Genomic DNA, 24,330 nt, shown 5'->3' with positions numbered 1-24,330 from the left:
TTGAAAAGCCAGAGCAAGTAAGTGAAATTTGAAGTGGCTCTTTCCTTCGTGGTAATGAACTAACAATTTAAATTTCAGTTATCCTCTGAGACAGATTCCAAAGTAGTAGGGGGAGCGGGGTTGACAGGGTGGGGAGAAGGTCCTTCTGTTCTGATCTCCATCTTCCTTGTCATCCTTAATGTTTGGGTCTGAAGGTTTTATATTTTGGTGTTCAAAACACACATGAAAACCTAAAGGATCAACATAAATAAAATAAAACTTTATTTTTAATAATAAAATTAATGTTTCTAGTAAGGAAAAGATAGTATGTCATTCCTTTAGCAGTACAAACAATCTTTTATCCAAAAGAATACATTGGGTTTTATTGTGTCATTTGTCTGAATACAGACTCAATGGAATATCTAAATGATACCCTGCTCTGAACTCCAAGTTGAAAGTAAGTTTTTATTATACTTGAGGGAAACAATGGGTTCAGCTGCTTATTGCAAGGAGCAATTGCCAAGGGAGAGTTAAACTCAATTACTGTAACCATACTGAATAAAAAATACTGCCAAGAACAAAAATACGCCTGGGTAAAGACAGCCACTGAATAAAAAAAAATCGACATAAAGCGTATCAAATATTTATTTATCTGGGCAACAAAGGACTATGATACATTGACAGGCATGGAAACTACTGCCAGCACAACTCAATACAATACAACTAGAACAGCTTCCAAAATGGCCAGTGAAAAATACAGAATACCAGGTGGTCCCAAATGTTTGAAGTTCTTTGAACAAAAAGAGAGAGAGAGGGAGGAAGAAATCCCTAACCCTTGGCTTAAAGACAATACTCATTTATTGCTCAAATGCTGCTTTTAAGGGAGGACAGTGGAATAAAATAAACTTTTTTTTCTCCCCACAATACGTAGAACGGTTATCAAACCACTCAAGTTAGAAATCTTTCCAGGGTCCAATATCACTTTTTTCTTTCAGTTCAATGAAAAGCTAAATGTAATACTAATTATATATAAAATTTTATTTGACTTCTTCTTTTCATTTGTTCAGCTGTTTCATTGTCGTCTTTAACATGCTACAACAGGGCTAAACTCATGAATCCCAGAGGGAAAATAAAATCCCCCAAACCTTGGATTCCTAAATAAGCATCATGAACCACATGAAGAAGTAAGAGGGAAGATTCAAAACCCACTAAACAAGAGGTAAACGAGATCACCAGATAAATTAAAAAAAAAGGCTTAAAACAGACTCACCATATTTACAATTCCCATTAAATTACACATAAATAAATATATACAGAGACGTGAACACTGATTCCCTTATATAACTGTGAATCGTGTTGCCAGAGAAAGTTCAAGTTGGTGGCTTTACCTTGGAGAGGAAAAACTTCTACAACTGAAGACGTGACATGGAACTTCGAGTATCTGTGTTCAAGTTTATTCACAATACTGATAAAAATGTCATTGTCCTTTTTGCCTTTTTTTAAAGTATGGCTACAATCTGAACTGAAGGATGTAAGGGAAGGTGGTGATTCCGTCCCATGAAGCACATTTTTTTTTAACTTTTACGTTCTTTTTTCTTAAAAAAAAGTTTTAATTTTTGTTGCTGTTGTTGATTTGTTGTTTAAAAAAAAAAAGGTTCACAAACTCAGACAGAACTTTTCTTTGCTGGCTTCACGGCCTGTTCTGTTCTCCGAGGCTCCACACGAGGGCAAAGGGGAGGCGATGCTGATGGGGGAGGTCGAGGCAGGGGCCTGGGGCCGCGGGGCGCCCCTCTCTCCGGGGACCCCGAGACTCCGGGCCCAAGGCGCGGCGGCAGCGGCGGCAGCAGTAGCAGCAGTGGGGGGTGCTGATCCCGGAGCTGTCACCTGCCGGTGGCGGTCGGTGGCGGGGAGATGGATCGGACAGGACTGGACGGGCGCGCGGGGGAGGGGGCGGCGGGGAGGCGCGGGGAGGGGGCGGGGCGGGCGGAGAGCCTCACTTTCTGTGTTTCTCCTCTTTGTCACTGCTTTTGGCGCTGTTGTCCGTGTGGCTGTTGGGGTTGTTGCTGAGGTACATTTTGTCCATGGCCTTGAGGGCCTCGGTGAGATAGTTCTGCAGGGCCGTGACCGCGGCGCACACCGCCGGGCTGCCGAAGCCGTGGGAGATGAGGTTGAAGTGAGTCAAGCAGCTCTGGATGCCTGGCTCCAGGATGGGGTTGGGCCGCGAGTTCCCCAGGGGAGATCGGTCCTGAGCCAGCAGGTCGGTGAACTCTTTGCATATCTGTCTGCAGCACAAGTGAAGCAGAGAGAGGGATGAGGCTCCCCTGCGGGCAGCACCAGCAGCAAAGAGGGAACCCTTCTCCCCGCAGTTAGTCACCTGCCTGGATCCAGCAGACACCTGACCGGACCCAAGGCCCCAGAGACAGGCTGGGGGAGAGGGGCGGGCGACCACGCTGGGAGACCCTGCCACCTCTCAGAGTCCACTGAAAGATCTCCTTAAATCCTTCCACGAAGGCCTCTCTCTCTCTGTCTCTCTGAGGGTCTGTCTCTCTCTCTTTCTCTCCTCTCAGCTGCACCAAACTTCTAACCCCCTCCTTTCTCGCCATCCCAAACATCCCAGACACAGGAAGACACTTCACACATTAGAAGAGAAATAAAGGTGACTAAGAGGGCCAAAGAGTCAGAAACACAAGTATGTTTCAACAGCTGTCCTGCCCAGGAGATTACAGAGACCTTCTTCTCCCATCTTCCAGGGAGACCTCGGCAGCGGCTCGGGGGACGGACTCTTCCCTCACTCACCTTCAGATCAGGGGGGATGTGGACAGAAAGTCAAAATTTTTCCTGGGGTTATTTTGCCTTTAAAAATAAAAGGTACCTCCCAGTGGATAAAGGGGGTGGGAAGTGATAAATAGGGGGTTCGAGATTTGCAGATATTAATTACTATATATGAAATAGATAAACAACAAGTTTCTGCTATATAGCACAGGGAAGATATCCAATATCTTGTAGTCACCTATAATGAAAAAGAATCTAAAAACAGAAAGAAAGAAAGAAAGAAAGAAAGAAAGAAAGAAAGAAAGAAAGAAAGAAAGAAAGAAAGAGAAGGAAGGAAGGAAGAAAGAAAGAAAAAGAAAGAAAGAAAGAAAGAAAGAAAGAAAGAAAGAAAGAAAGAAAGAAAGAAAGAAAGAAAGAAAGAAAGAGAAGGAAGGAAGAAAGGAAGAAAGAAAAAGAAAGAAAGAAAGAAAGAAAGAGAAAGAAAGAGAAAGAAAGAAAGAAAGAAAGAAAGAAAGAAAGAAAGAAAGAAAGAAAGAAAGAAAGAAAGAAAGAAAAGAAAAGAGGAAAGGAGGAAAGAAAGGAAGGAAGGAAGGAGGCAAGGAAGAACACACGCATCAAAAACCTGTTACTTGGGGATAATTCAGAGTGGTTTGGAAAGGAGAAACAGACATGTCAATCTCCCATTCCACCTCTTTTCCCACACACCAAAAAAAAAAAACCACACCCCATATACATTGTCTAGGGAAATTGTGAATATGGGTGTGCTTAGGAAGCTAAGAGGAGAGGAGGAAGTTAGAACACAGGCGGTGAGGCCTACACAGGGAAGGCTCTGTCTCTGAGTCTGGGAAGCAAGGACCAGCCAGCCGGGGCCTTCCTGAGGCGGCAGCAGCCTGGGCGGCGGGCACAGGGAGGGGGCGGACCGGGTAGGGAAGAAGGAGAATGGGGCGCCCTGGCCGGCTGCCTCCTCCAAGGCCAGCTGATGTCCCCAGGCCAGAAACTGTCCCGTCTGAGGCCTCAGCCTCTGCCCTCTGGTTCCATGCCCTCCTGTGACATCAACTTTGATAATTAAGGGCTTCCAAACAAGCCTTTTAATTTCCAGAAAACATATCAAAACAGTCATTTTCTTTTCACACACCACCTGGAGAAGCCTTTCAGCCCAGGCACTGATGGGAGTGTATGTAACCTGGACCATTTTGAAACCTATTTGACATCTCGCCTGTGGGCTACAGCTTGTGGGGTAGGTGTGTGTGTGTGTGCGCGCAGCACTTTTGAGAAGGATGAGGAAGGAAGGCCAGACATGGGAGAAGGGATTAGGGTGGAAAGCAGGGCAGCTTCTGACTTGAACATTTTGCAGGCCACTGCTTAACCCTTGCCCTTGGAGAACACATTGATAAGACACGAATACTGATACAGGCAAGCCTGCCACTCCTTGAAGAACCTGATTCTGCTCTTTCTGAAACAACACAGACAAATCCACATTCAGCTTCCATCAAAGCCCTACTCTACCCGACCCCCATATACGTTAATTTTTTTTTTAATGAGAAGTTGGGGCGGAAGAAAGGGAAAAGAGGAAAATGGACACTAGCAATATTGCTTGTATTTCCCCTTTAAAATTGATTATGGCTTATAAGACTGTGTTGCAACTTCAATATTTACAACAACAAAGCTGATTAACACAAAAGGAAACGAGGGCAAAAGTGAGAGCAAAAACCATTTCGATTTTTGTTTCTCTGTGTCAGTGAGCCGCAGAGACCCCAAAGAGGTAAATGTCTTACTTTGTAGCCAGGAGCATGTTTTTTCTTGTCACTTGCTCATTGGGATCGGAATGTTGTCGGTTGAGAAATTCAGCTACTGCTTTGGCAGGAAATTCAGTTTCACACACGTACCCAAAGTCCCTGGCTAGGTGGACGGCTTCTCCTGGCAAGAGGTGAGAGGAGGGAGGTGAGTGCAAAAGAATGGAGAGAGCTGACATCAAAACTTCCTCCCAACTCCCTTATTTTCTTTAACCCAGATGTTGTAGGAAATACAAACTTTTTTTTTCTCATTTCAGGCATTTTATTTCCTTCTCTGTAGGCTCTGGTGGGTGCATTTCTCAGGGAAAATGGCCACTTATCCTAGGAGGCCAAGATGATTTGAAAATCTAAAGCTCATTCACTATCCTCCAGTCTCGTCCCCCAACCTGATGACAATTTCCCACCGCCTCTTTTCAAATGCTTCTTGCGTTCCAACCTCACACCTATCAACACATTCATAAGCGATATTCATAATCACTCCTGGAGCTTTTCTGCAAGGGAACAACTAGGGGTTTACATTTTAACTTTATCGCGTATAATTATCTGTTCATCCAAACCGATTAACCAAGAGGATTTGAGGGTCACTCCACTGGGTCTGTCTGTGTTGTTGATTTTCGAATCTTTGGTTTTAATTTCCTGAACCAGTTGGTTTTTACTGCAGGGCTTCCTGCCATTAGCTCCAGCTCCGGAAGAACGCATGCGCCAATTAGGGCATCAAAGCCCTCTCCGCTGAGCTTGTTTCCATAAAATGGAGCGGATCACAAACAATAACAGTTCTCCAGAAACTGCCTCCCTGCCACAGGACTCAGCCCCCAGACCCATACACGCTCTCAACTACACCCAGAGCTGCTACTACCATTTTCTCTGCGTATAATTCTTTGGGGGTCTGCATGGTGAGTCCTCAGTGCACTGGTGTTAATTCTAATATAATGCTACTGTAGACGAGTTTCTGGCACTGAACAGTTGCTTTATTACTTAACAGTTTTGTTAATATCAATCTTTTGACACCATTAACAAATAGTTCGTAGGATTTCTGTTCTAATGTGTGTTTTTAAACATGTTTTAGTTATTTACAAAGCTAGAACATGAATTCCATTATACTCTGTCTCCTCAAATACAGGATGTAAATAAGATAAAATGCCTTCTTTAAATATAAATGGTAGTTTTAAAATCTGCCCCATAATTTAAGTGCTGGCTTTTTTTCCTATTGGCAGAAGACATTTCCAATAGAACACAAAGAAAATGCAAGAGAACTTTACATTCATTCCAACACACCCAAACTTACGCCAATTTAGTATCAGAAAAACTTAACAGGGGTCTAGAGGAAGTGGGAATGTGACTAGATTCTGGTGTATCCAGAACAAGGAGTGAGGACAGGGTTAGCTTTCATTTTGGGGGGTTTAGAAGCCTGTGTCTGTGTGTGTGTGTCTGTTAAAAGCTGACACGAGAAACTTTCTGCAATGCTTACATTTCTTTTTTCTTTTCCTATCCAAATAACTCAAAGTCCAAAATTGCTCACTTTTCTTCCTGTCCAGTAGAAAAGCACAATTAAATGAGAGATAAGCGAGCATATGTTTGGAAAACAAAAACCAAAAAGGGTATATAACCCTGAGCTTTCAGGACGGTCTTAAATCAGGATGCAGGTCAAAGATTCCCAAATTAATTCAGGAAGTAATGGTCACGCATTTCTCAAACGCAGATGTCAGAATAGCTTAAGTGATTTACTGCTGAGCTCTATACAGGAGGCAGGAACTTGGAGAATATGCAGTTCTTAAATTTTCACATTGTTTAGGTTAGACTTGAGCTAGGGAGGTATAATTTTGTGGCAGAGGGGAAGAGGAAAGGAGGACAGGAATAAATGCAAATAGTTTTCTGACATGCAAGAATTCCGTTCACTTCCGGCTGTATTTTCTGGAAACAATGAAACAGCCCAATTGACACAAAATACAACCAAACGTCTGGCCACTAAGTATTATCTATTTTCCCAGAAGAAACCTCCCTTCTTGTTAGCAAGTGAACTCGCTTACCCTCCACTAGTGATGTGAGCAGGGTGACATTGGCAGCTTTGCGTCTCCCTGCTGGCAGATTTAATCCTATTTTGTCCAGTTTTTCTCTTAAAGATCTTCCTCCATTTTTAGACTTCGCCCTGTTTCACAAATAGATGCGAAAAAGGAATTTAGAAAGCATATATGGTTGCTCGGCATCACATTGTAGGCATTTTGACAACTTCCTAAAATGTGCTTTTAAAAATTAAGAATCCTGGCCCCGAGATATGGAAGGGAGGAAAACCTAGGAAGGAATTACAATACAGAAAGATCATAGGAGATGAATGCTTGTCAAACTGTAAAGCACCCCCTGTGTTCAGTTATTACTGCAACGACTGTGGCAGGTTGCAAGGTTTTGATTTCCCAGCTCTCTAAAGAAGAACCACAAACAAACAAACACAGCTCCCATCTCTAGGGTGTGAGGTAGTTTTGCGTTCAGCTGATTACTGTATATTTTCCCTGTTGTTACAATCACATAAATCCCAGTGGGGTCTTTAAATTGTCTTTGCAAGATCTGCTGTTAGGTTGTTCAGAGTAACCAAAGTTATCACTCTCACGTTTCTTGCTCTGGCTTTAGCCTCCATGGGAAATTCATTTTATCAACTGTTTACATGCCATGTCGCCAGCCTAACTGGAAATGTCAAAAGTTGACATCAGCCTTTAAAAATTTTACTGATTTAAGAGACAATGGAGGTGGTTCTAAACAGATGTCTAAATAGACTCCCATAATCGGAAAGTGGTTAAGATAAATTGTTTAAATAAAACAGCAAATTAATTAATTTCAGATTTTATTCCCTACTCAAGTGCTCTTTAATTGTGTGGATTAGATTATACTCCCCTAGGTAAACAGTCTCCAATATTGGGGATGGGGGAAGGGTAGGAAAAGGCAAGAGGGCGGATCCAGATGTGTGTCAGTGAAAGATTACAAAGGGACAGCAAGACGACTGCGAAGGAGGAAGGAAAGAGTTGACTAGCTCATGTTTAATTCTTCCAAAAACGGTTTTGTAGCCTTTGTACGGGATATACCCTTCAGAGCAGAATTTTGGGTCTATAAACAGATACATGAATAAATGTCAAAAGAATGAAGTTTTTGGTCTTTCTTATTAAAAAGAAAAAAGAAAAAATATGATCTGAGAAAGTTTAACACAAGACCCACTATGCACACCGTTGGGTAGAACCCTAGAAGCAAGGAGCCCACAGGAGGGAAAAACCTATCCTGAGGATTTTCACCTGGCTGACCCTTAGGAAATCTTATCTACGAATTCATCATCCCGACCTCGCGCGGGTGAGATGAGAACCTTGGCCACGTATGCAACGTGCAATCATGCAGTCGTCCGTAGCAACCACACATAATGCACGCAAACGTGCCTTGCACGCTGCCTGGCACCCATGGGGCCGACGCACATCGAACCTATTCAAAGGACGGTAGGCTACTGTCGGAGACCCTACACGGAGGTAAAGCAACGTGAGGAGCCTGCGAGGAAGTTTTCCAGGGCTCGCAAGGTGTGCAGAGAAGAGAAAAGGCGGGTGCGCGGCGCCCCGCGGCTGCGGCGGCCGGCACTGAGCCCGCGGCGGAGTGAGCTGCGCGTGCGCGCGGGAAGGGGCGGGGGGAGCCGGAGGGCCCGGGGAGCGCGCTGCGACAGCCGATCCGGGCGCGTCCCCGGAACGACGGAGCGCGGGGGGGAGACGGGCGGAGAGCGCAGGCGCGCGCCGCCTCGCCCCGCCCCCCCAGCTCCCGCCCACCCGGTTCTGCGCTCCTCTCCCCGCCCCTTTCTTTTCCCGCGAAGGGAGGGCCCCGGCGCGAGGCCGGTTTGCGTCGCCGCCCCGGCGCAGGCGCAGTGCTTCCCCGGGCCGCGGGGCGGGGCGGGGCGGGGAGGGGCGGGGCGGGGCGGGGTGGGGTGGGCAGGGCCGCGCCGGGCCTCACCTCCGCAGCACTCCGCCCAGCAGCGAAGCGTTGAGACACTCCGGCGGTGAGAGGCGCCGCTGTACTTCCGCTACCGTGACCTTGTACTTCGAGGTGGAGCTGAGGAGCGAGAGACGACCCGGAACTGAACAGAAGACTTCGTTGGGGTTCACGACGCCGCCGAAGAGGTTGTCCTTGTTAATGGGGATGGCGGAGACGGCGTTGCTGTTGGACTTGGACAGGGACACTGGGCCTGCGGAGACAGACGGGGAGGCCGCGTGTGGGCGTCGAGGGTCCCTCCCAAGCCCCTTCCCGGCCCCGGCCCTCGGCACGGCTAGGGCCAGCGCCCGGGCATGCGTCGCAACCCCCGCTCTCCCGGCCCCGAAAATTCTGCGGCTCTTTCCCCACCTCCTACCCTGTTCCTGCTCCATTCCCGTCCTGGGGCTCGAGCCTCTGCCCCTTGGCGTCTCACCGGCGGCCTGAGACGTCCCCGCTCCGCCAGCCAGGCCTGTGCTTCTGCCTGGGCCCTTAACTTCTATCCACAAAGGTGCTGTCTACCAATGGTGGTGACATCATGACCCTCTTGGCTCTCAACATCCCAGGAGAGGCCCCCGGACGGGGTGCCGGAGCATAGGCCCAGGGTGCAGGAGAGGGGGTTACGTTTATAAACTAAGAGCAAGCTATGTGTACTTGGGAGTTTGGGGAGGGAGATGGATTTAGGGTTTTGTTGGGGAGAAATTGCTTCAAAGACCTATAGTTAAAATCAGCCGAGAGTTTAGATGACTAAAGCAGCCTGTAAATGAGCATTTCAGTCTAGACACCAAGCTGGGAAGTGGTGGATTCAGTTGTCACACAGCACACATGCCCCATCTTTCCGATACATAGGCCCTTTCCTATGCTTAATTTTGAAAAAGATTCGAGTTTTGGAAATCCATTTCAAGCCTGGTTTTGAGCTGGGAGAAAGAAGGATAAGCAGCCCTACCATAGAATACTAGCAGTGTGTTCTTCTGATGAGCAAAGAGTTAACAGTCCTGCGCTTAAGTGTCTTCTTTGAGAAGGGCGGGGGAGGAGGAGGATATATTCTTGTTAGTTAGCATCATAAGCTCTTCATTCTTGGACGCACCATCCTCAGGAAAAAACTCAAGTCCAGCAGAAAGTGTACTAACGTGTTGCATTTCTAACACCAATATGATTCAGATGCATTCATAACCATTTAAGTACAGTATGCATTTATATTTTAAAATTCCACATGGAGACAAATATAATATGCATACATTCTCATCACAGTATTCCTCCCTCTTTAATGGGGATATTTTAGACATAGGGAGGTGGGGGGCTCTAGGTTTTGGATAGATCACTTGTGACATTAATAGCTCTGGGGAGGCTAATAGAGACAATAGGAGTTAAACGAACTCTTGAGAGATTACTAATAAAAGAGCCAATTATCATGTCAGCTTGGAAAGAGCATCTCTTAAGATTTATCCCTTGCACATCTAATTTGACATGACAAAGACTTCACAGATGCAAAAATGAAACTTTAAACTAGCTAACAATATACTGATTGGGGTTAGAAATGAGAACAGTTTTATATAGCATCATCCTCTGGTGGTGCCTAGAATCCTGAAATGTAACATTGCCACCATAACAAGAACAACAACAAAAAGCTGCCGTGAATAGCATTTAATCCAGTAAACTTTATTTCTACTCACTGAACACAATACAGATGACAAATCCATCCAGATCACTTGACTTTTTAAAAACAATTTCTGCTCTGAACAATTATGCTGATAAACTTGACATCTTCAAGAAACTAATTTTTAAAAGCCAAATTTTTCTTAACCTAAGTCACAAAGTTTTAAAACCCTTAAACATCTAATGAGAGCATAAATGTGAGAACATAAAAGTTTGTTTTTTCCTCTGCTAAGGAGTGCTTCTTATCATCTGCCCTTATATTAATAGTAAATTATTTGCACTGTTTTAGCATTATACACTTCTTAACACTCATAGCCACTCACACAGTGGGTTAGCTAAACCGTCAAAGCCGTTTCAGAATTGAAACGCCACTTCCAAATCAGTTCAACTATCACACATTTCATGTGTTTGTCCAGATATCATTAAATGAAATTAAACGGTCGAATCATAAATCAGAACAAAGCTAGCCTGTTGCCATTTGTAACATACTGAAAGCCGATCATTCAAGTATTGCTGTTCTGTGCCTATCTATTCGCTGATTCTGAGCCTTTAGGAAATCCTACTTGAAAAAAATAAATACGGCTCTGCAAGTTCTTTTAAATAGCACTATGCCTGTAAGGACATGTTTGGAATGCAGAAGGAAATGGCTTACCTTTCTTAATTACAGTTTGATCTGGGATGTTAATACCCGGGTCTTCTACGTGCTGCAACAAAAGGGATACACATGGATGTAAGTGTGTAATCAAAACAAAAGGAAATGAATATTCCGTGCAAGGTGTGGGGAGGGGAAGGTGTAGAATCAAAATCCCCCCTCCCATCTAGTGACATTTATATATAAACATCTCAACTTAGCTTATTGGAATTTGGGGCTTTGCAACTCAAGAGGTTTCCACTGTGCACCCATGGTCCATTTCTCCTCCTCCAGCAAATAATCCACGTTTGAAGGAGGTGGGGGTGGGAAATAAAACTTTCTTTGGAAATTAAATCGAGTTTTGGAACACTTAATCTTTCTCGCCATCAGTTCAACCTTTAAAAATACACCTAGCTTTAGTTTGGCGCCTCAGCGTCTTCGGACTTCAGTGATTCTAGTGTTCAGGCAGCAAAAGCCAGAGAAACACAATAGAAATGACAGAGGCGGGAGTAATAGGGGAGCATTGGAAACGTTTCGGCAGTGTGATGAAGAGCAAACGTGTATACACACCTTCACTTATGGAAAAATGAAAAAAATTTTAAAAAGGACTACTGTCAAAACAATTATCAGGTAGGAATATGAAAAAGATAAAAAGAAAAAAAAAAAAAACCTTTGAGATTTTCCTGTGTCCAGCAGCAGCTTTGTTAGTGTGGTTTTCTTTTTTCCTTTTTTTTTTTTTTTTTTTTTACAGATGGATGGGTATACGTGTGTGCTAGAGTCAAAACGTGATTAGAAAGTAAAATGAAATCATGTTTTCTAATGCAGAAACTGACAGGCAATATAATGTCTGGCTGTGTTTACAAATTAGCACCAGGGCTGCTGAGATAGAAGATTTCGCAATCGTTACCAAACACAGGCATTACCATTTAAAAAAACTATTACTTCCTTCTCTAGTCTTTGTCCAACAATAATACTGATTCGAACATTTTCCATTCTGTCTTGGATTTATGCTCCTGTTAATTGTGCCTGATCGCAATGATTCCGGGTGGATGGTACTAAGTTGCTTTATTACAGGTTTTATTATACTCAATGCTCTCATTTGTAACTTGCCTAAAGTGCTTCTGGATTTAAGTATAATTAAATTGAGAAATGTTCAGAAATGACTACTGCTGCAGTTCTTGTGTTTTAACTATATGGGGAAATATGATCCCTTTATGCATGCACCCTAAACCCATAAAGTCAATGTAGTGTGGCATAATACTTTTATTTGTGTTATTTCTAGACCTTGTCCATACAGGGAAGACTGTTAAGTTTAAAACCCCACTGAGATATTAATGATTAAATAATTTTCACCATCGATTTGATTTTCTTAAATATTTGGCAGTCATTCTTATTAAAGGTTAACTGTTGCAGCAATAGGAAAATTGAAAACAACCCTTTTCCTGACCCAAATTCCTTTCAAAGAATTTTTTTTCTTAAAAGGTGGCGGAGGGAAGGGGAAGAGCAGCAACTGGGTTTCCTTGCTTTTATTTGATCTTTTGGTTAATTTCTCCTATAGGCCAGTTTCACCACAAAGAGTGACTACACAGGTGTTAAGAATTCACAGCAGCCACTTTGGAATTTTTGCAAAGTAGAGCAATTCTAATTCACAGTAGTTCCAAAAGCTTGCGATGTTATTTTGCAATTCAAATATTTCCAATGAGCAGACTAGGAAAAGGATTCAGACTTTTTGGGAAGGGGAACTAAAATGATCACAGCTTCTAGGATCGTTTTTAAATTGCTCTTTTCTTAACTATTGCTCTTTTCATTTTACTTTCCAAGAAATGCACTGTTTCCTATCAGTTTCTAAAAACAGGTACAAACACACACATGCACACGCACGCGCGCGCACACACACACACATACACACACAAAATGCTTACTAACCCCCACCTTGGATCAAGTGCCTACTTTCATGCTTTTCCATGCTAGGCTGCTAAACATAACCAGCAAATTTCAGTGATTAACTAGGCCAAATGAGAGACGTAATAAATTTTCTATTTTCCTATGTAACTTAAATAATGTTTTAAATTCACCAAGCAAGCAGGTAAGTTCATCTGACCATTTTCTATGCAATCTAATGCAGTAATCATTAAACTGTCAACGGACATATTGCTGCAATATTTGATGCAGTAATTTGAAATAGCATTTTAGCAAAAATCACATCCAGATACATTTCCTCTCCAAAGAAAAGCAGCATTAACAGAGCCTTTACAGCTTTAATAAAATTATTGGCTTGTTCTAATTCCATTTCAGGAAGGCTGTGAGGAAACCATAAATAGGTAGAATTGAAGCAGAGATGCTGGTTTAAATTTAATTTCAGAAAGTATTTTCAAATTATCAATAGCCTGGTTTGCATTGTAAATAGTAAATGCGCTAATACCATGCTTATTTGGAAATCACTGAAAACTGCGTTTATTGATAACTGAATTAGATCTCAAAAAATGCATCGCCCAATAGTCTCAAAACATTTAATTTCATATGGGGTGTAGCAGGTTCTGATAGGCGTTGGGAACCCAGCTAATGATTTATGAGGTCAGCACTTAGCACCCCTAGGAAGAGAAAAAGGCTGCATTTAATGTCCTCCTGCTCGCATTTGCTACTTTACTATTCTTTAATCAGGGGAGGGTATACACATAACTTTCAGCTATCACTAGTGCTCCTAAAATCCAGAAAAACCAATAACTTGCTTAGTATGTCTTTTACACTTTCTTTTAAATTGCGAGGGCATTTAAATGAGCTCTTTTGGTCGACTCTAACATGTTTTTCAGGACTGGGAGAAATCCCCACGACAGACTCAGCGGTGGAATTAGATCCTCTCCCAGTCGAAACAGTTTACTGTCGTGGAGAGGGGAAGCTATGGATATCATCAGTGGTGACATTCGTCTGATTTATAATTGGTAATGCAGGCATTGTTTGAAGGAGCTCCAGGAACCATTGTTCTAGGGGCAGAACTCTCAGTAACTTTGTAATTTTTCAGTTGGATTGTCTAGGTGGGTCCTCGAAGTATCCACCCGAAAAATAGAAGGAGATTTGGAAAAAGAAAACACCATTGAGGAAACCCCGGGCCCCCCGGCTGGACGTTCCGGGGGATCTGCTCGGGGGACGAGCGCTTTCTCTCCCGCCGCGCGCGCGGCCTCTTACCGGGACGTCCTCGATGGCGTGAGGTAAGGAGTGGATCGGGAGGTCTCCGAGTCCTGAGCCAAGCCCGTGGGGACCGTGCAGGAGGTCCTCGTGCCGCCGGTAGTCCCTGCGAGGATCCAGGCCCGACAGCTGGTGGGGCAGCCCCCGGTGCGTGTGCAGGAGCCCAGACTCCTGGCTCTGCCTCTGGCCGGGCCAGCCCGGGTGCTGCGGCTGCGGCTGGGCGTGCAGGGGGTTCAGGCTGTAGGGGTCGTTGACGTGGGAGTAAGGATCTTGCGACTGGGGGTAGATAGGCTGGTAGGGCGGGGGGAAGTAGGGGGGCTGGAAGTCGGCATTGGGGGTGTGGGACAGCGGCGGGGCGCTCGTGTAGGGAGATTGACCTACAGTGCCCAGCTGGGGCAACCGTGCCGTCCCGTTGCTGGTGCCGTCGTGACGGTCCTGGAAGAGAGCGACAGGGAGAGAACGAGCAATCAGGCGTCGCGTTTCCGCTGCCACACTAAATCCGCTCGGCAAGGCTGCGTGGGAAACCGCCCATGCCCGTCCGCGGGCCGCTGCGAGACCTCGGCCCTTAGTGGTTCTTTTCAGAAAATTCTCCAGCAGTGAAACGGGCCCTTCCGCCAACGCAGGTTGTGCCAACGTGGGGGCATCAGCGGCTCTCCTTAGGCGTTTCTTTCAAAGGGGGGAAAAGATGGAAAAGGGCCTCCGGAATACAGCCCGTGAAGCTGCAGAGTGAAACCTCCCTTAAGCAAAATGAACATTCCTACTAAATATTAAACAGCAGAAGCGGCCTTTTCTCTGTCCCCAGATTTGAACCTGCCTGCCACTGCGTTATTGTTTACCCTGTTCCATTTATTTAGAGGGAAAAATCATACCTGTTCAAGGACTATTACCATTTCATGACTATTTAAATAGAAACATATTTCGTAGAGAGGCTGTGAGGAAAGCATACGTTTAAATTACCAGCTTAAAGAGGGTTTTAACTGCAGGTTGGGGGGCTATCTTTTCCGCTTCCTCAGTTAGGAGCCTTTTTCTGGACAGGGTCGATTTATGATAGGGATGGGAAGAGGAGGACGTCAAGTCAAGGTTTAAAATGGAAAGATTCAGTCTTACAGTGGGTTTAAAAGAGAGAGGTGCACCCCGGGGCGGAGGCCCCCGCCCCTTCCACCCCAGCCCCAAAGGGCAGAAGAACGCCTGACTTTTGTTCTTCTCTTGCAATTCGCTTGCAAAACAAGCGACCAGAGTTGATTCCAGGGAAGGCGAACCCTCGGAGGTTCAGTCCCGGGCCCCGAAGGTAAGAGGCACACCAGGCAGCGTTTTTTTTCCTGCCGCTGGATTAAGCATCAAATGTTGAGAACATCTCGGGAACAAGTGAAGAGACGAGGAAATAAAGATGAACGTGGCGAGAAACACGCCTTGGGAAGTAGCGGCGAGGTAGGTCTGCGCGCCGGGAGAGGGCGAGCGGGGGCGGGGGTACCGCATTCGATCGAAGAAGGGAAAAGAGGGAGAGAAACACGGAGAGAGGGAAATGCAAACGGAAAGGGGGGTGGGGGGCTGAAGGAAAGCTGGGCGAGGAACCCGAGGTCTCGGGCCGCTCCGCAGCCCTAGGTTTTCAAGAGGAGAGAATTCCTAAGGAAACGGGGAGGGGGTGGGGATGGGACTCACCATAGCTGAAAAACTGTGAACTAACATCTGCGAAGAGTCTGGGGTAACGAGTCAGGGTGGAAAACAACAAGCAAGCCCGGAGAGCCCGGCTGCCCCGCCGCCCGAGCGGGCCCCACACAAAAGGCGCCGAGAGCCCCGCGCCACCCAGGACTCCGGTCACGGCGCCGCCGCTCCCCCGAGCGCAGGAGCCCCGCTCTGGTCCATCCGAACTTGAACCACCGATTCGAGCGGCGCCTTCAGCTGGTCCAACCCACGGTCTCTATCCGCCGCGATCGGGGAGGAATCAAAGTTCCTTAAAAAATGAAAAACCCCAAAAAGGGAAAAAGAAAAAAAAATGTGTGTGTGTCTGTGTGCGTGTGCGTGTTCCTTAATCCGTGTCTCCCCCTCTTTTCTGAGCGGCGGCTTCGCTTGAGCTTCTAATAACCGCGCTGGGCAGCGTTCCTGGAGCCTCCTAATAGCAGATATTCATGACTATTAATATTACACGAATACTTAATAAGGGAAGAATGCCTGGAAATCGAGCGTGAAGCGGAGAGGCAACTCGCGCCGGAGCCGGCTCTCAATGCAGTCCATTGACGGGAGCCTCAGTGTAGCAAATCGGAGGTGGGGAGAGGGAGCGCGAGAGACAAAAAGCGGGCGAGAGAGGGAGCGGGCGAGCGCGCGGGGGGCCGCGGCGCGGCGTCTGGCGAATCACAGGGAAGGGGCAACATTTTAAAAGGTTGCAGGGCAGGCAAAAGTGAAAGAGAAAGAGGGAGAGAGGGAGACCGAGGGCGAGCGCGCAGAGAGGGAGAATGTGTCTGCGTGCGTGTGTGAGAAAGAAAGTGTGGGCGCGAGAGAGGAGCCCGGAGTGGGGAGAGGGGAGGGAGGGAGGGAGGAAGAGCCCGAGAGGAGGAAGGGAGGGAAAGAGGGAGGGAGGGAAGGAGGGGGAGGGGGCCGAGTCGGAGCGCGCAGAGGGGGAGGCCGCGAGGGAGGGGGAGGGGGAGAGGAAGCGAGCGAGGACAATCAGACCTAAAAGGCTGGGGCAGACCTCGGGATGCCGCGGGGGCCGCGCGTCGCGGGCCGGAGCCGCCGGGGACCGCGTCCGGGCGTTCGTCGGACTCTCGGCACCCGAGCTGTTGCCCGGCCCTCTTCGGCCGCGGGCTCCTCGGCTCCGCCGCCCGACCTGGGGCTCGGGGTTCGGCCGCCGGCTGCCGCGCCGCTCCTCCATGGCCCCGCGCCCCGCCAGGGACCGGCCCTCGCCTGGGCCGACCCTCCGGCTGCCGGCGGACCCCGGGGCCGGACTCCTTGCTGCAGCGGCCGCCCTGCCCTGGGCTCTCCGGGGTAGGGGCTCTGGGAGGGGGAGCCGGGACGAGGCCCGGGGCGCGCAGAGACGCGAGGCGGCCCAGCCCGGGCGCCGCTGGCACGGGCTCCCGGCTCCCGGCGCAAACCCGTCCGACTGGCTGGGCCACTCCCGCCCGACGCCCACCCCCCACGCCCCCATGACACGGCTCGCTCTCTCCCAGCCACCGCTGCCAGTCTACCCGCCGGGCTGTCAGAACAAGTGGCACCTCGCCTCCTGCGTGTCCCTGCAGAGCCCGGCATAATTAGACAGCCCCGAGCCGGCTCGGAAACCCGAAATCCCTGCTCCGGCGCTCGCCCACCGCAAAGTTGTTGAAACAGCCTTCACTCTATTTATTCTTCTCTCCCTGCTCTCGCTTCTCATCTTTTTTGGTCTTCCTCACACAAACATGCACACGCGCCCCCACAGGGTCCCTCTCGGGGTGCAAGTTCATCGCCTCCCACCTGGGTCCCACAAGCGCCTGGCGCCGCGCGGAGCTTCGGACCCCGCCCGCCGGGGACTCGGAACCCGGGGCACACGGTTTCGGCCTCCGGGAAAGTGAACGCCGGAGCCTCTGGCCACAATCTGGGCTGGACAATCCACTCTGGGAGGCTTACGGGGCCTCAGTTTCACCTCCCCCGCCACCGGCTCGCAAACGGACCCCCAGCCCTGAAAACAAAGCGACTGGTCGGACATGGAGTATCCGCGCCCCGCGCCACGCAGGACAGGAGTCCCCAGAGAAGCATCCGTCCCCTTGGGATATCACCCCGTGCCCCATCCACGGGGTGGGGGAGGGAGGGCCAAAAGGGAGGACCCGGGAAAGGGGAAAGATTTAAAATAGTCTCCAGAAAAGAGAGGAGGAAGGGGACGCGTGACACATTTTTCACATAAACCCAGGTTCTGATTTCAAGTGAAGACCCTCGCCGCTGCGCCCGCACAGACATCTACGCTTGACATTCCCAGCTCCAAAAGCCAAAAGGAAAGAAAGAAAAGAGAAAAGAAAAAACAGTGAAAGCCGGGACTGTCACCTATTTACTTAGGTAATCTCCGGTCGCGGCCCTCTCCCCATCCCCCTCCCATGACTCATCCGCTCCTTTTAGCGGGGGTTGTAAGGGGGTTGAGGCAGCGGCCGCCAGGCCTGTTCCCAGCGCCTCCCGCCGGCTGCCCCAAGAAGCCGAGCTCCGGGGACTCTGGATTTTAAAATGGGCTCCGTCGCGGCGCGCTCTATCGGCCTGGCAGGCTCCCCGCACCAGAGGTTGTGGGCAGCCCCGCCAGGATTCCCACGGTCACGCAGCCGAGTGCCCGGCGGCTGCAGGACAGATGCGGAGGAATCGGTCGGCCAGCAGGCTCCGAGCAGTGCACCCTCCCACCCCCACCCCGGGGATGCGCCTACCAAGTGGCTCAGGGAGAAGCTGCCAGAACTTCCTAAACAACACAGAGTACCTGGGACGAGCTCGGTCGCAGTTTGTGGGATAAGTGCTCCCAAACTGAACCCGCTCTCTGGGAGGTGCAACTCAGTTCAGAGCGAAGTGTGCGAGCCCCTTCTCCAGATACGGAAAAAAAAAAAAGCCTTTTAGAAAACGTTGGGTGGGGGGACGGTAGGAAGGAAAGAATGAATAAATAAAAAAGGAATATTAAAGATCAGAGACAAAGTTAAAGAAGGAAAAGGGTTTTCTCTTTCCTGGTGATGTGGGCCCTCACAAGCTCGTTGGAGAGACACGCAGAGTGCACAGACGCGTGCCCACTTGCCAGCAATTGCTTCAAAAGCCCACTCTCGTCTCTCTTAGCTCTACTCTTAGGCACAGTCTCAATTGGTCCGAAAGAAAAGGGGGAAAGTGGGACAGGGGGTTTGAAGGAGGGAAATGAAAGAAGGGAACGTCCTCATCCTCCCTCTCCAGCTTCTCCCCTGCGTTCTTCGGGCGAATCGGAGAGGCGGACGCAGCGCGGGGCAAAGTTTGTCCCACCCGCATTTCGCAGCTGGCTGCGAGGAGAGGAGGAGGAGCGGGAAGTAGAGCTCGGAGCCTGCGGCCGCGAGGATGACTGAGCCAGCGCCGCGCTTACCTCGCAGTCCTCGTACTTGATATTATCCGTCAGTTTCCAAAGCATTTTCATGGATCGGCGTGAATGGATTTGCCCCCTCTCCGCCTCGCACCCAAGTGGAGCTACTCTGGGTGAGCGCAAAGTGCCGGCTGCGGGCGGTGAGCGCAGGAGGAGGAGGAGGGCGAGGAGGAGGAGGAGGGCAAAAAGGAGGAGGAGGAGGAGGGCGAGGAGGAGGAGGAGGAGGGTGAGGAGGAGGAGGCGAGAAGGGAAAGAGCTCCCGTGTGCGCTCAGAGATCTCCCTCTAATGGTAGAAACTTTTCCCTTTTCCTGCTCTTTACCAACAGCCTAATCGCCTCATTAGCATATCAACAATAGTCCAATTGCTCGCCAGCACCACAATCTGCCGCCGGCCGCTCAGACCCAGGTATAAAGGCCTCTCCGAGCCGCGAACTTACTCCTAGAGCGCACGCCTGCCGGTGAGCCCACGAAATCTCCCCTGAGCCTCGCCGCGCGCCTCTGCCCAGCGCCCCCGCCCCCAGGCCACCTCTCCTCTCCGTCTCCTCCTCGCCGGAGATGCCCCGGCAAAAGCCCGGAGCTGAACAGGTTCCGAGCGGCCGCACCTGGGACCCGACTATCAGCACCTCTCCCCCATCCCTGCCTCCATAAGCGACTCTGTCCTTCCGGCCCCGTCCAATTTTATTAGAAATTATCCCTTTCGCAATTAAACATAACCACCACACCGAGACCAACGAAGTCACTCCAGGATTTTTGCCCAACAAGGGATCGCCTCCGCTCGCGGCAGCCGACACCTCCGGCCGCAGCTCCCTGGGAGTTTTTATTGGCTTCACTCTTTCCCCCCAGGTTGGATATTTTGCCAAACGGCTTCAGTGGCTCGGCTGGGGTTTGCGATCCTTTAATTGCTGCGTGTAAAATAAAAGGTGTACCCTGAAGAGGTTACTTGACAGCTCCAGGTGTTAAATGAGTTTCCTCTCATTTGTATGAAGGTAGGGCCGCCTGATAATTCAACGTGGTACTTGGGCTAAGGGTTTCCTAGGTGCAACGTGGACAAGAATACAGAACTCCTATGGAGACTCACAGCCGCTTCTGGAGTTGAGCCGAAATACCGACGTGTGTGCGCCATATCATGCATGCATCAAAATAAATCGCTGGGAACCAACCCTTCGCTGTGTTAATCTGCTCCAGTTTTCCCAAGATTCCCCTTTTTAATTAAAGCAGGGAGAGTTCCTTCATGATTTGGTGCTGTTACTAACGCGGGCGCGCTCGCGGCGCAGTGCCCGGCTGGCGCGGAACCCCGAGGCCTGGGAGCCGCCCCCCGGTCCAGATCCGCCAGTCCAGGCTCTGCCGCTCCACTCAGGGGCCTGCTCGCTCCACCGGGGCATTATATATTTTTCTTCTGTAAAGCAGAATTTTTTTAAGAAAGAAAAAAAAGATGTGATGTGATGTGATCCTTGGAAATACAGAGTAATTGATTTCTCCGGCTGAATGTCCTCATTTTTTTCTCCGTAAAAACATTCCTTCTTCCTCTAAATACTGCAAACTCCCCAGCAACAGTAGGTCTCGCCTCAGAGGTGCTCTAGTAAGGACTTCTGACTCCGTCTGGGCCTGTTTCTTGCAACTCTCCAGGCCTCCCAGGTTTCTACAGTGCGTCCACGCAGTGGGTAGGGGCTGCTGCATACCGGAGCATTCCCTAACAGGTGGAAGGAAGGAGAGAGGAGGGGGGACCCTCCCCCTCCCAAGCTGCCGAAAGGCGATTCTCCCTCCAAGAGACCACGGCAAATTCCCCAAGCCAGGCAAGAGTAGGCCGGAGGCCCTCCAAAAAAGTTAGGAAGAAGACCAGAGCTAAGAGGGGGATTTAGAACCGGAGGGCCGGCGAGCCCTGGGAGCTCCCCTACACTCCCTTTCCCCACCTAGACACCCGCACAGTCCCTTGGCTGAACCTAGCCCGAGGCTAGGCGCCGCACTCCGCCTGCAAAATGGTAAACTTCCAGCGCTGGCGCCGCGCACCCCGCGGGGCTGCCCAGGGGCCGCCGCCCAACGCAGCGGCTTGAAGTCGGGAGGTGGGCCCCCTGCGGGACCGATACCCTCCCAGTGGCGCCCGCAAGCCCCAGAGCGTGATCTGTAGGCCAAACTCTAGGCCTGAGAGCCTGGGACTTTACACCCCCAGACGTCGTCACAGTGTGCTTGGGAGAAAACTCTTAAGTTTCGCTTTCTTCCTATTTGTGGGTTGGGGAAGGCATCTGAGGGCCTTCACCTTCTCCACCCCCTCCCCTTGCTGCCCCGAGCCCCGCAGATCTCCTGCTCCGCACCCGCCGGGGCTGCTGAACTGTTGTTGTTTTCCCGCCGAGGGCGCCTTTGAGGTGCAGATCGGGGCCTGCGGGCTCCGCGCCGCCTCCCGCGGTCCAGGCGGGCGACCCGGTTGCCCCTGGAGCCAGCGGAGCCGCAGTAGAGTGAGCGTCATTGCATGTCAATGCTCCGGCCTCGCCGGGACCCCAGGACAGCAGCGCCAGGCCTGGGGGCAGGGTCGGGGGTCCAGGCCTGATGTGGGGGTGGAGAGGGCCTTGGGGACAGAGCGAGTATCTGTGTGAGAGAGACACGAAGAGAAACAAAGAGACAACGAGGGGGCAGAATGATTCTATTTTCTTTGGTTGTCACCACCCAGTGGGCCCCAGGAGCCCAACAGGCCAAGCCCGGAGGTTCCAGCCCCTCCAGGCCCCAAATCCGCCTGCTCCACCCGAGATCCAGGCTTCCCACCACTTGCCAAACTGTAAGCCCGCGAGATCCAGGCCCAGGATTCACGCCTGTCCCCTTCAGGCTGGAATCTTACTGCTTCCGAACCTCAGTCAGCCCACTGGAGGCCCGGACCCAGGCCGAGTCTGCGCTCCGGGCATTTTCTCACGTGGAAAAATTCTGCTGCAAAGTTCGCCTGGCTTGGGGAGAAAACCGAAACCCCTGCGTGGGAGAGCTCCCCCAGTCTTCACCCTCCAGGGAAGAAGGGCCCTGAGGTCCACAGGGACAAGAAAGGGAAAGATGTGGATTCCCAAGATTTGAGTTTGGTGTGGGATTTGCATCCTTAAACCACAAAGTCTAACTTTGGAGATGAAATTGCATTTACTTAGGTTGGACTGAAAGGAGGAATCTAAAAGAGCTCACGGTTGGTAAAAATAGTAAGTACAAGAAAAGAAAGAAATATCAGAAGACAACTTCCTTTCCCCAACTCCAGAGAGTGTAGTGACGACGGGACTCCTGAACTTTACTTCTCGTGGCCTAAATCTGAAACAAGCAAAAAAGAACTCGCCCCAGAACTAACAGGGCCTCGACTTTTCCTTGGGAAACTCAGGCGTTTGGTTCGAAAGGGTCCCCGGGTTTTTAGGAACCTAGAATCTTGCCCTAACCAGGCCTCTGCTTGGCAAGGGCGAAAAGAAAGCCCCGCGGTTCCCATTATGAAATCAGCGACGGGGAGAGGCTGCCATCCTCACCAAACTGGCTAGAGCCGCCCTGGTCCCTGTAGGGGAAATGTCTGGAAGGTGGAAAGAGAGCGCTGGACGAATGCTCCCATGGCCAGGATCTGGGTCCGGGATTCAGGGAGGGCAGGATCTGAGCCTCGCTGGCCTTGTGGTGCCTGCGGCCTAGCATGGCCAAGTTTGGGAGGCGTTGGTTTCAGCAAATTCTAGGCCTTCTGCCTCATCACTCACCACTCACCGCCCCCATCCAGTAACCCCCACCCGTAGCCCAAGCGGCGAAAACTAGCTTCAGGAAGAAGACTAAGTGAGAAGTTAAACTTTGTGCAAACTCTTTGAAGTATTCCCCGAAAAGAACACGTTCGTCGGCGCGACCCGTCCATTCGGACCCCTTTCCATTCTCTTCCACCCGGCAGGTCCCCAAAACTTGGAAACCCAAAGAGAGACAGGTGCACCAGAACCCCATCGCACGCGCAGCCCTGGCTGGAGTCTAGGGCAAGACCGGAGGCACAGCGAACAGGGAACCTTCCTCCCGGCGCACCGCACCCCCGCCCTGCGCCCTCCTCCCGACTGAATTAGTCATCCACCCCAGTTTCTACTTGGGGTGTTGGGGGGATGGCTGTGGCGCAAACCACAGGTGACCCCCGGGGCCACCTGTGGAGCGTGCGCCGGACTTTGCCCAGCGTCCTGCCCGCCGGCGGCGCGCGTGGCCCCCAGCGCCGCGGCCACCGCCTGCGCCCGTTTTTCCTGTCCTCCTTCTCTCCTGGGAACCCTCCCGGGCGCTGCCAGGCGCGCCTCACCTACGACTCCGCTGCCCTGGGCCACGGCTCTTCCTCTCCGCCTCCCCCCGCCAGGCCCCCTCCCCCGCTCCACCCCCGCCCACCTCAAGCCCCAGCCAAGGCAAACCCCCGTACCTGCCAGTCCCCCATTTTGGCAAGTATGGACATCGCGGCTCGGCGCTCCTGGCGACAGATCCCCGCCGGGCATGGGCTGTAGGGCTCGGCCGGGCCCGCTCCCTGGAATCGCTTAGGCAAATCCTCCTTTTTTACCTGCTCACCAACATCTCACCTGGTCATAAAGAGCTGGGTTGCTACCTGCCGACGCATGCGCGCTAGCCCAGGAATTCACTCCGCCAGCCCTAGTCCCAGCGCCTCTCGCAGAGCTGACCTGGGAAGTGATGGATTTATAGCCGCGGCAATCTCGCCATCAGCTCCAGCTTTTCCCAACAGCCCCAACCCGCTTTCCCGGTCAGTCCCTAGCTGGCAACCGAGGCAAACTGCCTGCTGGGGTGTGCTGGGAGCGCCGCGAGTGTGACCTGGTGTGTTTTCGCACTCAAGCAATGGGGGCATTTGCACGCTTTTCCCTTGGCTCTCTTCCCCTTCGGAACTTTGGAGCTGGGAGAGTCTCCACCCCGAGGTGGGGGGGGATAGGGGAAGGGCAAGGCCCGGAGACTGGGCCGGACCCCATGGGCGCCGAGCACCTGGAAGTACGCGGTGGGGCCAGATCCCTGTCCCGGCCTCCCCACCGGAGCACGAGGTTCACCCTCGCGGATCTGCGTCTGCAACCCCCAGGGCTGCTTCAGCGTCGGATCAAAGTGTTTCTCAACAGATGAAGACGGTCACGATTCTGTTTCATTTCTGGCATTTAGATTTAGTCTCCTGCCACCGCAGAAGAGTCAAACACACGCACGTACACACACTTGCACACTCACGTACTTACACTTCTATTTAAGGTGCCCCCCCTTCTCACTTGCGCGATTCCCTGCCCCTCCCCCACTCCTCTTCGGCTTCCCAGCTTTTCCATTGAAACTTTTTGAAGGGTGAATGGGGCCGCTGG

The 24,330-nt window shown here is 50.5% G+C and overlaps 1 protein-coding gene and 1 long non-coding RNA gene across 10 annotated transcripts; one reads left to right on the top strand and one right to left on the bottom strand.

Annotated features, from left to right (window-relative positions):
• Positions 1-240: 240 nt before the first annotated feature.
• On the bottom strand, positions 241-23,615 carry TFAP2A (transcription factor AP-2 alpha). Of its 8 annotated transcripts, none has more exons than XM_072945692.1 (8): positions 23,563-23,615; positions 14,380-14,433; positions 13,999-14,236; positions 10,837-10,888; positions 8,514-8,745; positions 6,572-6,690; positions 4,527-4,668; positions 241-2,261 (listed from the first exon to the last, which is right to left on the bottom strand). In XM_072945692.1, exons 1-8 carry the CDS (start codon positions 23,598-23,600, stop codon positions 1,973-1,975), a joined length of 1,164 nt encoding a protein of 387 aa, XP_072801793.1. In that variant the 5' UTR covers positions 23,601-23,615; the 3' UTR covers positions 241-1,972. The 8 variants fall into 8 exon arrangements, with proteins under 8 accessions (XP_072801793.1, XP_072801792.1, XP_072801787.1 ...); XM_072945691.1 differs by lacking the exon at positions 23,563-23,615 and adding an exon at positions 23,409-23,556 and having other exon boundaries at positions 14,376-14,433; XM_072945686.1 differs by lacking the exon at positions 23,563-23,615 and adding an exon at positions 16,685-17,375.
• On the top strand, positions 14,440-21,612 carry LOC116284450 (uncharacterized). 2 transcript variants are annotated; one of them, XR_012062412.1, is made up of 3 exons: positions 14,440-15,426; positions 17,873-19,146; positions 19,360-21,612. It is a non-coding gene; the product is annotated as an uncharacterized lncRNA (long non-coding RNA). The 2 variants fall into 2 exon arrangements; XR_004194215.2 differs by lacking the exon at positions 14,440-15,426 and having other exon boundaries at positions 17,572-18,015; positions 18,874-19,146.
• Positions 23,616-24,330: the final 715 nt, after the last annotated feature.

This window comes from Vicugna pacos, chromosome 20 (assembly GCF_048564905.1).
Source record: "Vicugna pacos chromosome 20, VicPac4, whole genome shotgun sequence".
NCBI lineage: Eukaryota > Metazoa > Chordata > Mammalia > Artiodactyla > Camelidae > Vicugna > Vicugna pacos.
This window is presented reverse-complemented; position numbering and strand designations above follow the sequence as displayed.

What these genes read in the sequence shown, in the direction of transcription:
- TFAP2A (XM_072945685.1), bottom strand. Translation starts at nt 17,137, where the DNA reads ATGGGGGCGTGGGGGGTGGGCGTCGGGCGGGAGTGGCCCAGCCAGTCG. An exon ending in CTGGGCGGAGTGCTGCGGAG is followed by an intron (nt 6,691 to 8,513) that starts GTGAGGCCCGGC and finishes TTTGTGAAACAG; the next exon opens with GGCGAAGTCTAAAAATGGAG. An exon ending in AACATGCTCCTGGCTACAAA is followed by an intron (nt 2,262 to 4,526) that starts GTAAGACATTTA and finishes CTTGTGCTGCAG; the next exon opens with ACAGATATGCAAAGAGTTCA.